Below are 13,368 nucleotides of genomic sequence, written 5' to 3' on the forward strand. Positions count from 1 at the left end.
TCAAAATAAAATAAAAAGAGATGGAGATGTAGTTCAGTGGTAGAGCACCCCAGGGTTCAATTCTCAGAACCACGGGGGCGGGGGAATCTTGAGGAAGATATTACAAAAGAGAAGAAATTGTTAGGAATGGGAGGAACCTACCTCAGCAGAGCTTCTAGAACCAAAGCATGTGCAGCCTCCCCTTTTTTTTTTTAAACTCTCTCTCTCTTTATTTTAGTTTTTTTTGGCAGACACAACATCTTTGTTTGTATGTGGTGCTGAGGATCGAACCTGGGCCGCACGCATGCCAGGCGGACGTGCTACCGCTTGAGCCACATCCCCAGCCCCATGCAGCCTCCCCTTGATGGCTGCAGATCCCTCCCTCTCTGTGCCCTCCAGCCTGTCTAGCCCGGCAGCCCACTTTAAGGGCCAGAGTCTGATCAGCTTGTGACCGCACAGGCAAAGGTGAGAACAACCCAAAACATAGATGCAACAGGTGAACGGAAGAGGGGCACAGACACTTTATTGAGTGGCAGGCACAGGAGAGGTAGCTGGCTCCAATGTGGAAGCGGAGGTGGCAGGTCATGCCAGGGTGCTGTAGGCATCTGGCAGCTAGGGCCGTGCCCTCCCATCCTAGGGGCAATGGCACTAGCTCACTACGACAGGAGCAGCAAGGAGCCGGCCAGAGGGGGTGCCTGTCATGGCCCCCGGGATCCTGGGCAAGAAGCGGCAGATAAACGTGGCACAGGGGTCTGAGGTGAGGGGGACTGGGGTCTGAGTGCTCTGGGGGGGAGCACAAGGGGGGGTCACGTCTGTGGGGTCGAGTAGAGACTGTGGTGATGGCCACCTGGTCCTGGCACCTGGGAGAAGAGCAGAGGAGTGGTCCTCGTCTGGCTGCCCCCACACCAGCCTGGCTCACGCCCGATAGCGCCGTACCAGCTGCCAGAGCCTAGGCTGCCCGACATGCTGCAGGCAGAGAAGCAGGGTCAGTCCCAGGGCAGTGACCAGAGCCACAATCACGAGAATGGCAGGGGAAGAGAGGCTCGGAGTCCCTACAACCCACCCCCCCTGGGTCCAGGGTAAACTGCATCCAGGGACGGAGGTGGAGGACTTAGCACTAGGAACCCAGAGGGGGCCTCACCTAAAACAGATGGGGAAACAACGGCTAGATGTGAGGTGGGGGCTGGGGGGACATGGCTCTCCAATCCTACTGCTGATGGAGCAGGCCAGGAGCCAGGAAGGACTCCTACCTGGTGCTCTCCCCCCGGCTATGCTCCCAGGAGCAGGCCTCGTCCTCACAGTGCCCAGCTCGGTCGAAGAAGTAGGAACGGGAGCCAAAGACCTGCCCATTGAGGATGCGGCTGGTGCTCTGTGGGTGGGTGGGGGAATGTCACTGTCGTCAGTGCTTTCTCCTGTCCCCCACAGGTGTCCCTGGACACCTGCCCAGGATTCCCAGGGTCCACTCTTTTCCACTAGCCCCATCGAGGGGAATGGAGACCCTCACCAGGTCCTGCGGGGGCCGATGCACACGGAAGAAGCCCACTAGCAGGGTGGTGGGCAGGAGCTCCCACACGAAGAGGATGAGGCCAAACACCAGGTAGCCCTTGTTCCCCAGGTCATTTACCAGATCCGCCTGTGGGAAGGCAGGAGCTTGTGCCAGTCTGCAATCCCACTTGAGTAGCACCATGACAGAGCAAGGCCAGCTTGAGAGCAGGTGCCACAGCTGGTAAACGGCCTAACACTCACCTGATCAGAAACATTGTACCAGTCGTAATCGAAGGCATCCAGCCGGCTCCGGGGCGCCAAGGCCAGGGCTGCCAGGTTGTAGCAGGCCCGGCTGGCATACAGCAGGACCATGGCGCCACCCATTGCAGCCGCCTGGCACACACTGGTCCCCTGGCACGGACGACAACAGAGGATCCTCAGGGAGAGGAGGCTCCCAACTTCCTCTGTACCCTGATGACCACTGCCCAAAGATCCCCAAGGATACCTGTGCATCAGGACTTGTGGCCCTACCTTGGCCTCCAGGTAGATGCTAGTGGAAGGGGCCCGCCGGGCAACCAGGCAGAGACAGGCAGCAAGAGAGAGGGCGCAGATGACAAAGAGGGAGTCGCTCACCAGGACGCGCACCAGCAGCAGGGCCCAGGGCTGTGCCCGTCGCCGGCGGGACAGCACTGCACACAGCACGTTCACCAACAGAAAGAGCAGCGAGGCCCCCACGAAAGCTCCTCGGACGGCCAGCCTGCAGCCCACAGCACAGTCAGCCTCAGACCATGGACTGCCCTTGGCATTCACCAACCACACTACCGCCCTCAGGAGACCCCAGTGTCTGTCAGAATTCAGATCATCCAGGCTGAAACCTGCTTTTCCAGTTTTACAGATTGGGAAACTGAGGCCCAAAGAGGTCAGAAGGTGAGGGATAGCTGTGGCATCTTGCAAAGAAACACCAGATTGGAAGTCAGAAGTCTAGATCTGAGCTCTGGCTCTGCTTCCTGCCAGCTCTGTGACCTTGAACACGCTCCTTTATCTGGCTGGGCCTCAGTTTCCTCAAGTTGCAAATAAAGATAAGAACTTCTCAGGTAAGTTGTTAAAAGAAAGATGTTTGTAAAAGTTCTTTATGAACTGGAAGACAATGTGCAGTGACAGGGGTACTGCAGCCCAAGGTCACCCAGAAGTGCACTTGGGCTTTGTGATTTCCATGGGTTGGAGCCTCCAGCTCTTTCTCCATCATGGATGACACTGGTGTCCTTTCCCCTCACAGTATACAACTGTTTCTATTACTGTCGACCCTCACCTATGCAAGCCTCTGCTGAGCCATCTGTGCCAGGTGCTTTAGCTTTTCCAAGCTCTTTCACAAACATTCCCTGTGTTGTTCTTGCCTAAGCCCTGAAAAGTAGGCTTCTCCCTGCCCCTGACCTGGGGCTGAGCCCACCAGTGCCCCAATACTTACAAGCCTCGGCTCATCTCTGGCCGACGCTTCGCCTTGGCCTTGAACACCACCTGAGAGCAGAGATGCCCATCACTCCTTTGGGCTCTTGAGTCTTGCCCCCCTCATCCCCCACCCCTTACCACAATTACCTGGGCAAAGTAGAGGTTCATGAGCGTCAGTGTGAAGAACTGCAGGCAGACAGGACAGCAGTAGAGAAGCCAAAAGGGCAAGGGCCCCAGGCGATTGGCTCGGGGAGTGTCACGGAAGTAGAAGGAGAAGAGGGTAGTACGTAGGGCGGCCCAGAGAAGACAGAGTGCCAGGAACACCGTCTGATAGCTGAGACGCTTGTGCCCATACAGAAGCACCAGCCAGAGCTGGGCATAGACAGAGAAGAAGAGCAGGGCATACAGGGTAGTGTAGGCCGCGGTCAGCCCCAGGGTCACAGTAGGCGGCAGGGCAGGAACCAGCCCGGCAGCAGGTACCAGGCCAGACAGGTTACTCTCCATGTCAGGGAAGGAGGCCTGAATCCCAGAGAAAGAGATGGAGGACTGGCAAGGGGGCAGGGAAATAAATACGGAGGGTGCAGTGACAGAGATGGGAACTCAAAAGGATAGAAGTTGTGGCTGGCCAGGGCCTTCCTCCTCAACAGAAAGACCCTTGCCTTGGGAGACACAGGCAACCTGGGCCCCTGGCTCTGGGATGTGGAAGGGCAGTCCTCTCCTGGGCAAAGGAGGTGGGGGGTTGGGGTGTCTCTCCCTGGGCTGGCCTCAGAGCCAGGGGGATGCGGGGATACAGAGGCTGAAGGAGAGGAGTCCCTGGCTCTGGTCGCTCAAGTCGGCCTGGCAGGAGGGGGAGAGCCGGCCGATACCGGTCAGCTTAGAGCAGCGATCGCTGCGGGGGCGCCCAACGCCCGGCTCTCCCCATCCCCAAGCTTGGGGGCTCTCTCTCCTCCAATAATCCGTATGGGGGCTTCTTTCTCTGTCCTTGAGAATCCAGCCGTTCTCCCCCGCCCACCGCCTCCACCCTCCAGCCCTCGGGGGGCAGGAAAGGCCGATGCCCAATCCTCAGGCCGCGGCTGGGGGAGCGGGCTCCGGTCGCCGGGACCCGGGGCTCCAGCTCCCCGGCTCCCGCTGCTCCGCCCCCTCCTGCGCCTGCGCGGGCATCGTTCGCTACGCAAATTGCGCAGAGGCCCGCCCTGGCTCCGCAGCCCGGCGCCGCGCCCGGCGTGGAGCCTTTCGAGAATCGGCGCCGGCTGCGCCACCAACGGGCGCCCGGGGTTACGGGAGCCGGCAAGCGGCTGAGACGCGGAGGCACCGCCGCACCCAACGTGCGCCAGGATGGTCCGTGCCTTGGGCTGCCGGCCCTTGCTTCTTTGGAACACCGCCCGTTCCCACGCTTAAATTCCCTATCCTCAAACTAGGATGACGCCGCCCGGCTGGGGGCGACAACCACTTCCCCTCACTGAGTCTCGAAGGAAACTTCCGCCCATAGCCAAGATGGCCCCCGGCCCCGCCCCCTGAGCCCGGACCCGCGGACTCCGGACGCCCCCGGCGGGCCCGCAAGACCCGGGCACCGGCCCGCTCACCTGGCCGGCCGCCTGCACGCTGCCTGCCAGCCGCAGAGCTCCGAGAGCCCCACGGCTCGCTCTCACAGGGGCCCCCGTCGCTTCTCCCGCGCCCGGGCATTCATCCTGCCAGAGAGGAGGCGCCCTCTCTTATCTTTAAGTGCTCCCGAGATGGCGCTGGGAGGGGTCCCAGATGTGGGCAGCGCGAGGAGGAGGAGAGAGTGGGACTTCCCGACCGGTCACCCGGTCCAGGCGAAGCAATAACAGCAGCAATAATTACATCCGACGGCTGAGCGTCAATTACGGCTTTACAAAGTGCTTTCACCCACAGTAATCACCACTCTGTTTACAAAATTTTCACCGGCCCCCGAGGGAGGTGTCATTATCTCCATTTTACACGGGGGAAATTAAGGCCCTGAGGGGCTGAAGGATTCGTCCGCAGAAGCGGGCCTCCAGGTTCCAAATGGGGATCCCAGAAAAAGCCTTCATCGCTTCCGCGCACGCTCCAGGCGCGAGGAAGTAAAGGCGACAGGAGAGGAAGGAGGGACCGGGAAGGAAGGCGGTAGGACCCGCAGGTCGGCGGCGAGGGTGGCACCCGGCCTGGACTGGCCCCGCCTCCGGGCCAACCCGCGATTCATTCCGAGAGCTGATTGGACTAGGTCGGTGACAGTTCCAGTTACCCAGGAAACCTGGGCCGGGCACTTTCAGTACTAGAGGGAGGCGGCGGGCCCGGGTCAGGGGCCTTGAGAACGGGCTTGGGGTGAGACCTGTGTGCCAAACCACCGGCAGGGCCGGGAGGGGAGGGGCGGGGCCTAGGTAGGGGTTTGGGGCTGCTCCCGAGCACCTGGGCCCCGAGGGGAGATTTAGGTCCTGGGCAACTCCCTGAGCTCCCTGCCCGACCAGATGCAGTAGATAGATGAGGGCCTGGAAGGACCGGCGGGCCTAAATGAGCTAAGGTATTAGAGGGAGAAAGGGACACCTGTCCCTTGTCTCCCACCGCCGCCGTTTCCCCAGTTTTGCACCCTGACTACCTGTCATCTTGTCCTCGCAGCCCAGAGCATGTTCCAGATCCCAGAGTTTGAGCCCAGTGAGCAGGAAGACTCCAGCTCCGCAGAAGGGGGCCTGGGCCCCAGCCCCGCAGGGGACCGGCCAGGCCCCTACAAGAATCAACCACCAGGCTGCGGCTTGGCTCCAGGCCTCCCCAGGGACACAGGTCACCAGCAGCGGCAGGCAACCAGCAGCAGCAACCATGGAGGTAGGTTCCCCACCACTGACACCACCTGCCTATCAACTTTGCCTTCAGCCCAGTCACTCCCTACACTCCAGCTGCACCCACACTCACTGAAATCTTTGAGGGGAGTTCCTAACTTCTCTGAGCCTCGGTTTCCTCTTCTGCAAGCCAAACAATCACCACCACTTTGTAGTACTATTGAGTTAATTGGCAGGAATAGGCAGAAGGCATTGATTATAGAGATGGTGCGTAATAAATGCTCAAAAAGGGCATCTGTTGTTATGGGACCAGGAACAGAAATCGGTGAAAGGCAGGCAGTGATCCAGAAAGGCAAGCGACTCTCCTAAGGTCACTCGAGCTTGGTATTACCTAAATAGGAGGTGGGTTGGAAGAATACTTGATGCTTGCCACAGGGTGCCACTTTTCCCTGGGATAGAGCCTTCCACCAGGTAGGTGTGTGCTTTTCCACCCTGAGGCTCACCCATAGGGAACTGCCCTTGTACCAGGGAAGGGCAGTTGATCCCCAAGTGGAAGACAGCCCTCCCAGGCTATGTGACTGGTGTGGGAGTTGGGAAACACTGGGGTCATATGGAAGGATGGGCACAGGAGGGCCTGGGCATTTCTCAGTAGCCTGCATCTCCCTGGTGCCTGGCACTGGGCTGGCACCTGGAACAGAGAGGTCTTGTGAAAGCCAAGTCCGTTCTGGCTGCTGGGGTGCCTCAGTGAGTGGGAAGCAGTCCTTGCCCTGTGGAGCTTAAGCACTCTTCTGAGGTGGGGGAGATAGGCTGGAAACATGGAATGCATTAGAAGATGGTGTGTGCTGGGGTCGGAGCACAAAAGAGAGTACAGAGAAGCACAGTCCTGGGGGCTGGCAGAGTCACTGGGGTGGATCTTGGGAAGAAGCCACATGGTGGCCTGGCTGGAGGAGGCTATGGGTGAGCCATTCTGATGTCTGTGGGAAGACCTTTCCAGATACAGGGAAGAGCAGATGGGGAGGCCCAGGTGCCAAGACTGCCTCAAGCTAGTATGCCTCCCAGGGGAGGGAGGTGGGGAAGGGTAGTTGAGGCCCCACTCAGTCTGTGGGGACTTTGAGTGAAAAAAAATTTTTTTTTTTTTTTGGTAATAGGGATTGAACTCAGGGGCACTTGACCACTGAGCCACATCCCCAGCCCTATTTTATATTTTATTTAGAGACAGGGTCTCACTGAGTTGCTTAGGGCCTTGATTTTGCTGAGGCTGGCTTTGAACTCTTGATCCTCCTGCCTCAGCCTCCCAAGCTGCTGGGATGACAGGCTGGCACACAGCTTTTTAAAAATTCTGTTGGTGCTGGGATTGAGCCCAAGGACACTTTGCCATTGAGATATATCTCCAGCTCTTCTTATTTTTTTATTTTGAGACAAGCTGGCCTGAACTTGGGATCATCCTACCTCAGCCTCTCAAATTGCTGGGATTAAAGGTGTGTGCCACCACGCTCAGCTATAATATTTTTTTAGTTGTCACTGGGCCTTTATTGTTCTTTATATATATGCCTTGCTGAGAATCGAACTCAGTGACTTATACATGCTAGGAAAGTGCTCTACCACTGAGCTAGAGTTCCAGCCCCCTATATTTTACTTATTTTTTTATTTTTTGTAAAACTCATTTTTTAGTTATAGGTGCATACAATGTATTTTTATGTGGTGCTGAGGATCGAACCTAGTGCCTCACACATGGTAGGCGAGCCCTCTACCACTGAGCCATAGCCCAGCCCTGGCCTTGAACTTTTGATCCTCCTGCCTCAGCCTTCTGAGGAGCTGGGATTGCAGGCTAGTGACACCACACCCAGTTTAAATGTTTCTGTTTGATTTAATAATCAGTGTCTTAAAATCAAGTGATTTCCAAAAAAAGATCACAAGGGCCAGTGGCCTGCCTGTACTGTGTGGCCTGGAACCTTCTACCTGGGCAGGGCAGCTCACATTGGATCTCTTTGCCCTTCTATTTCCTGCCATTGGGCTCCTGCTGGATTGTTAAATGGGAGTTCAGGTGGCCTCCCTTGCAGGAAGGACCTGATGCTTGCTTACCAACAGTGCGTAGGGGAAGGTGCAGAAGCACTTGCTGTCCTGTGTCTCCATGGCCTTCATTAAAAACCTTCAATAGGACCCACTGGAGGTTTAAAGTGAAGATGGCTGAAGTTGGGCCTACAGCAGGGGCTGGCAGACCACAGCCTCTGGTAAATCTCTGTCTAAGAATGGGCCGTGAAGAGTTTAAAGCTGCAGGTGCAGTTGCTGGGCCTGGGGCACCTGGGAATGTCCAGGGCTCAAATGGTCCTCATACCTCAGCCTCCCAAGTATCTGGGTATTTATTTTGAGAACGAATCTTGCTAAATGTGGCTGAGGCTGGCTTGGACCTTACTATCCTCCCCTCAGCCTCTCAGTTGCCAGGATTACAGCCTGTGGCACTGCATCTAGCGATTTTTCACTTTTTAAAATAGTGGACAAAAATCTAGAGAACAGTATTTTTAACAGGGGAAATTACATAGAATTCAGTTTTCAGTGTCCCAAATAAAGCTGTAGTGGAACCCAGCAATGTACTGTCAGCTCCGTATGGCTGTGGCTTCTTCCAAGCTGTGAGCGTAAAGTTGAATAATTGTCCCAGAGACTGTGGCCACCAAACCTGAACTATTTGCTTCCTAGCTCTTGACAGAAAATATTAACCATCCCCCATCTTAGAGCTTTCTGATTTCATCCCCTCTGACCGAGTGGGGGCCTGCTGTCTCAGCCCACAGGGGCTACAGGATGCTGATGGCTTGTGAGGCCACTGGTCAGGGTGGGACAGAGCACTGGGGCCGCAACCTCTGCCTCCTAGGGCAGGGTAGTAGGGCTTGTGAGGCCTAGCATCCTAAAGATGGGATCTAGGCCTGGCTCTGCCTAGTGGGGAAGCGTCACAGCTTCTAAGTACCTGAACTGCACTGTTTTTATGAGGGTGCCTGTGGCAGCGGGAAGGTGGAAGTATTGGGCCCCACCTGCTGCCCAGAAGCCTGGGGGGTAAGTCAGAGCTTACAGCTGGAGGTGAGTTGCTAGACCACAGTCCCCTCCCACACCCTATCCCGCCTCAGGCTAAACTCCAGGTGGATGGCCTGAGTGGGCAGGACTGGGTATCCACCCAGGCTCTAGCACTCCCTTCCCCTAGAGGGGAAATTGGCTTAGGCACACCTGACCTCTTTCCCTAGGGAGTTCACAGAAAATCTTCTGGATCCACCCCCCTGCCCCAGTAAACAGATACTTTTGGTTTTCCCAACTAAGTATGGTGAGGCATACCTATTATCCCACCGCCTCAGGAGGCTGAGGCAGAGGATCACAAGTTTGAGGCCAGCCTCAGCAATTTATCAAGACCCTAAACAACTTAGTGAGACTCTGTCTCAAAGACTTAAAAGGGCTGGGGATGTAGCTCAATGGTTAAGTGCTCTGGGTTCAATCCCCAGTACAAAAAAAAAAGTCTGGGGATATAGCTCAGTGGTAGAACACCCCTGGATTTGATCCCCAGTACTACAAAATAATAATCCATTTTATGCAAATGGGCATCATTTTGATGATGGCATGGCTTGATATTGCCAAATTCATTACTTTGCTGAGAATCTTCCATCCCATAGTACAGGCTTTGAGCTGTTTTTGTTTGTTTTGGTACCTGGGATTGAACCCAGGGGCACTTAACCACTCAGCCATATCCCCAATCTGTTTTTTGTTTTATTTTGAGAAAGGGTCTGGCTAAGTCCATAGGGCCATGTTAAGTTGCTGAGGATGGCCTCAAATTTGCAATTCTCCTGTCTCAGTCTCCTGGAGTGGCTGGGATTACAGGCCTGCGCCACCACACATGGCTTCATCCCTGCCACTTGCTATATGATCTTGGGCAAATTACCCTGTCCTGCTTTAGTTTCCTCCTCTGTAAAATGGTGACCGTGAGGAAATTTCCTGTTAGCACAGGATGAGGACTAAATGAATTCATACATTGGAAACATCCAATCTGTCCTAGCCCATGTTCCTATACTTTTATTTATTTATTTTGTGCTGGAGATTGAACCCAGGGCCTTGTGCATGTGAGGCAAGCACTCTACCAACTGAGCTACATCCCCAGCCCCTTATGCTTGTTTTTTGTTGTGTTTGTGGTGCTGGGGATCCAGCCCAGGGCCTCCAGCGTGCTAGGTGAGTGGTCTACCGCTGAGCTATCCTCCAGGCCTCTTCTGCTTGTCTTAATTCCTGGGAGAGTGATAGTGTTAGCACTACTCATTGGAAAGTCATCACTCAGGTGTCAAATGTTGAGTTCTCAGAAGCTGACATTGCCTGGACATTTGGTGGCAGGCAGGGTGTGCCACTGTGACTCAGGAAAGTTCCTAACCTCAGTGCCTCTATTTCCTCATCTGTAAGATAGGGAGGATTTGGTGTCTGCCTCACTGGGGATGTGCAAGGACAGGGTGGGATGCTCTCCTGTGTTCTCCCAGTGGTCCTGGGAGACAGGGATTGCCCCCATTTCACAGAGAAATACACTAAGACCCCAACGGGCTCAAGGTCCCAGAGCAGGAACATGGTCCTGGCTGAACCCACGGAATTACTGATCCCTGCTCCACTGCCCACGTCCCATAGAAATGAAAAGCAGGCAGGCCCATTTTTTAAGAATTTTTTTTTTTTAGTTATAGATGGACACAATACCTTTATTTTATTTTTATGAGGTGCTGAGGATCGAACCCAGTGCCTTCCACATGCGAGGCAAGCACTTCTACAGCTGAGCCACAACTCAAGCCCTGGAGAGGCCCATTTTTTATCAGGAGTTTTTCTGTTCCTGGCACTCCAGCCCCATCCCAGTTGATTCCTGATTTAGCTGTCTGTACCTACTTCCATCTGGCTCTTCTGAGGGTTTGAGGTACCCTTCCCTGACCTCAGGGTGGGCCTTTTTGGTTCCCACCCTCTTCTAAGTGGGGGGGATCTGACTGGAGAGGGGAGATGTTCTGTTTGATACACCCCAGCTTCCACACCTGGCCTAAATCTTCCCTCCTCCAAAGACTTCCTGACCGACATCCTTGTCTGTGAATGCCAAGTGTGTGCCCCAGGCTGTCTTAGCTCTGGGTTTTCTTCTCCTGGAAGTATTCCTAGGTCTTGGTGTGAGCAGCAAGGTATAGTTGGCAGGAGTCAAGAGTGGCACACGGTACCCAGATCAGACCTCACAACAAGAGATCCTTCTGAATATACTGACCTACAGTGCTGGCAAGTCACAGAGCATCTCCACACTCCTTATTAGGTGTGACTCTTTTACACCTGCTGGGAGTAAAGCTAGGATTAGGCCCTCATGAAGGTGATGAAGTTGTTCAGAGTTAAAGATGGTTGGACAGGGAATGAGGTCCATCCCAGTGGACACAGGATTCTATCAAACCTAGGGACTTCGAGCCTCAGGGCTTATAAGTCTTCTCTAAGCCTCAGTCATCTCATCCGTAAAGCGGAGACAGTGGTAGTACTCAACTCTCAGGGTGGTTAGGAAGATAAGGAGGGAATTAATGCATAGTAAGTGTTCCATAAACGTCACATCAAAAAAGTCAACAAACAGCCCAGCATAATGGTGCATGCCTGTAACCCCAGCGGCTCCGGAGGCTGAAGCAGGAGGATCTGGAGTTCTAAACCAGCCTCAATGGCGAGATGCTAAGCAACTCAGTGAGGCCCTGTCTCTACATAAACTACAAAATAGGGCTGGGGATACGGCTCAGTAGTCGAGTGTCCCTCCCCGAGTTCAATCCCCAGTACCAAAACAGAAAAAGAAAAGTCAACAGTTCTGGACATTTTCTTCAAAGCAGGTGTGATGAGGGATGCATCAGTGTTGCTGCCAGGTTCTCATCCTCTGGAGACCCCTGCAGATCTTGTGCAGGACGCCTCCCTAATCCTAGTAATTACAACCACTGCCTCTTTAATTCCAAGCACAGTGTAAAATCATTTATTTAATGGGCTAAAAGGCCTCGACCCTTATTGGCACTTAGCAAAGATGTGCGGGTTTAGTGAGGCCTTGACTCGATTTCCCACAAAAGCCCCCGAGCTTCCTTCCATTTACACAGGAGGGTTTCGCAGCTAGGGGGACGCAGAGGAGCAGAGATTTACTTTGCCCCAACCCGCTAACCCTTCTGCAGGCGCTGGGGCTACGGAGACCCGGAGTCGCCACAGCTCGTACCCCGCAGATACCGATTTGGATGAAGAGATGGAAGAGGAGCCCAGCCCCTTCCGCGGCCGCTCGCGCTCGGCGCCCCCCAATCTCTGGGCTGCACAGCGCTACGGCCGCGAGCTCCGGAGGATGAGCGACGAATTCGAGGGCTCCTTTAAGGTGAGCGCTGGCCCTGCGGCATGCGGCATGCGTTGACCTGTAGTTCGAACCTCCTGCCCCCACCAGATCCTTCCACGTCTCAAGGCATGCTGGGACTTGTAGTCCCGGACCGCCTTCTGTCCCGGGGCATGCTGGGACCTGTAGTCCCGGATCACTTTTTACCCGCCAGGTCCTGTCATATCCCGGGGCACGTTGGGACCTGTAGTCCCGGACCGCCTCTTTCGGGTATCAAGGTTCTTGGGATATTTCTTCAATTTGGGGGGGAGGGGTACTGGGAATTGAATCCAGGGACCCTTGACCATCAAGCTAGATCCCCAATGCCCCCCGTTTTTTGAGACACTATCTGGCTAAATGGCTGAGGCTGGTCTCCAACTTTCAATCCTCTGCCTTAGCCTTCCTGTAATTCCTCTCTGGGATTACAGGCGTGCGCCGTCGCGTGGGGCACACGTCAGTTCTTGAATTGCGGTCCCATCTTCTAGGTGCTACATATTTGGCTCTTCCACTTAGATCCCTAGGCATTTTCCCAGTCCCCAGCTCTGGCTCTAAACAGTCCCCATTCCTGAGGGCCTAAGCGTCCTCTGTGGCTGGCTCCCTGACCATTCGGTACAGGACATGCTGGAGGCCGTGGTCTTTTACGTCTCCCCGGATCTCCTCTACACTGGGTTCCGGAAATGGAGGTACTTGATTCGATCCGCCTGGGTAAGCCGATTAACTTAACCCTTTTCTTCCTCCCACCCCAAGGGACTTCCTCGCCCGAGGAGCGCGGGCACAGCGTCGCAGATGCGGCAAAGCTCCAGCTGGACGCGCTTCATCCAGTCCTGGTGGGATCGGAACTTGGGGAGGCGAGGCTCCGCCCCCTCCCAGTGACCGTCCCCACATCCCAAACTCCACCGGTTCCTGTCGCCGTTGGCGACCATCTTGGGTGTGGGCGGAAATCTCCGCAGGCCTGTGCAGAGGGGACCCTTCTGTCCCTTGGCTGGGAGGCGCGTGGGAGCGCAGAGGGTAGGTCCACGCAAGTTTTGAAGGTTTTCCGCCCACGGCTGGCCGCCCCGCCCTCGGGCGCTGGGTAGTCCCGCCCAAGCTGCGAGCCGGGATTTAACCCTTACTTCGCCAGGGCCCTCTCCTCCGCCGGGAAGCTGTGGGCCCAGCGACCTACATGCTAATAAAAGTCACACCTGTGCCGCCGCGTCGCCTCTGTGTGTCGCTTGGGGTTGGACCAGGATGGTTCTATCATTGACATTTAAAAAAAATGCCCCCAGCTTACACATGCAGGAAACAGGCTCGTTTGGGTGACATCCAGGGACAAATATGGGGAATGGGTCAAGGCAGTAA

At 55.4% G+C, this 13,368-nt stretch overlaps 2 protein-coding genes across 7 annotated transcripts; one reads left to right on the forward strand and one right to left on the reverse strand.

Annotated features, from left to right (window-relative positions):
- Nucleotides 1–193: 193 nt before the first annotated feature.
- Nucleotides 194–4,866, reverse strand: Gpr137 (G protein-coupled receptor 137). Of its 4 annotated transcripts, XM_058579531.1 has the most exons (8): nt 4,494–4,865; nt 3,058–3,429; nt 2,930–2,979; nt 1,996–2,221; nt 1,726–1,875; nt 1,484–1,612; nt 1,230–1,348; nt 194–839 (listed from the first exon to the last, which is right to left on the reverse strand). In XM_058579531.1, the coding sequence occupies exons 2-8, from the start codon at nt 3,412–3,414 to the stop codon at nt 209–211; spliced, it is 1,662 nt and encodes a 553-aa protein (XP_058435514.1). In that variant the 5' UTR covers nt 3,415–3,429; nt 4,494–4,865; the 3' UTR covers nt 194–208. The 4 variants fall into 4 exon arrangements, with proteins under 4 accessions (XP_058435514.1, XP_058435516.1, XP_058435515.1 ...); XM_058579533.1 differs by lacking the exon at nt 3,058–3,429 and having other exon boundaries at nt 4,494–4,866; XM_058579532.1 differs by lacking the exon at nt 4,494–4,865 and having other exon boundaries at nt 2,098–2,221; nt 3,058–4,406.
- Nucleotides 4,772–13,221, forward strand: Bad (BCL2 associated agonist of cell death). 3 transcript variants are annotated; one of them, XM_046445388.2, is made up of 4 exons: nt 4,772–5,131; nt 5,524–5,727; nt 11,846–12,036; nt 12,778–13,221. In XM_046445388.2, the coding sequence occupies exons 2-4, from the start codon at nt 5,532–5,534 to the stop codon at nt 12,901–12,903; spliced, it is 513 nt and encodes a 170-aa protein (XP_046301344.1). In that variant the 5' UTR covers nt 4,772–5,131; nt 5,524–5,531; the 3' UTR covers nt 12,904–13,221. The 3 variants fall into 3 exon arrangements, with proteins under 3 accessions (XP_046301344.1, XP_046301342.1, XP_046301343.1); XM_046445386.1 differs by having other exon boundaries at nt 5,121–5,232; XM_046445387.2 differs by lacking the exon at nt 4,772–5,131 and adding an exon at nt 5,280–5,428.
- The last annotated feature ends 147 nt before the right edge of the window (nt 13,222–13,368 follow it).

The sequence above is a fragment of the Marmota monax genome, unplaced genomic scaffold (assembly GCF_021218885.2).
Source record: "Marmota monax isolate L192 unplaced genomic scaffold, Marmota_monax_Labrador192_F-V1.1 WCK01_AAM20220418_F8-fsc00038, whole genome shotgun sequence".
In the NCBI taxonomy this organism is placed as follows: Eukaryota; Metazoa; Chordata; class Mammalia; order Rodentia; family Sciuridae; genus Marmota; species Marmota monax.

Excerpts from the sequence above, each read along its gene's own strand:
- Gpr137 (XM_058579531.1), bottom strand. The coding sequence starts at position 3,414 with ATGGAGAGTAACCTGTCTGGCCTGGTACCTGCTGCCGGGCTGGTTCCT. Across the intron at positions 2,980-3,057 it reads TGAACCTCTACTTTGCCCAG|GTGGTGTTCAAGGCCAAGGC; the intron begins GTAATTGTGGTA and ends CTCTGCTCTCAG. Across the intron at positions 1,349-1,483 it reads ATCGGCCCCCGCAGGACCTG|AGCACCAGCCGCATCCTCAA; the intron begins GTGAGGGTCTCC and ends ACCCACCCACAG.
- Bad (XM_046445388.2), top strand. The coding sequence starts at position 5,532 with ATGTTCCAGATCCCAGAGTTTGAGCCCAGTGAGCAGGAAGACTCCAGC. Across the intron at positions 5,728-11,845 it reads CAGCAGCAGCAACCATGGAG|GCGCTGGGGCTACGGAGACC; the intron begins GTAGGTTCCCCA and ends ACCCTTCTGCAG. Across the intron at positions 12,037-12,777 it reads AATTCGAGGGCTCCTTTAAG|GGACTTCCTCGCCCGAGGAG; the intron begins GTGAGCGCTGGC and ends TCCCACCCCAAG.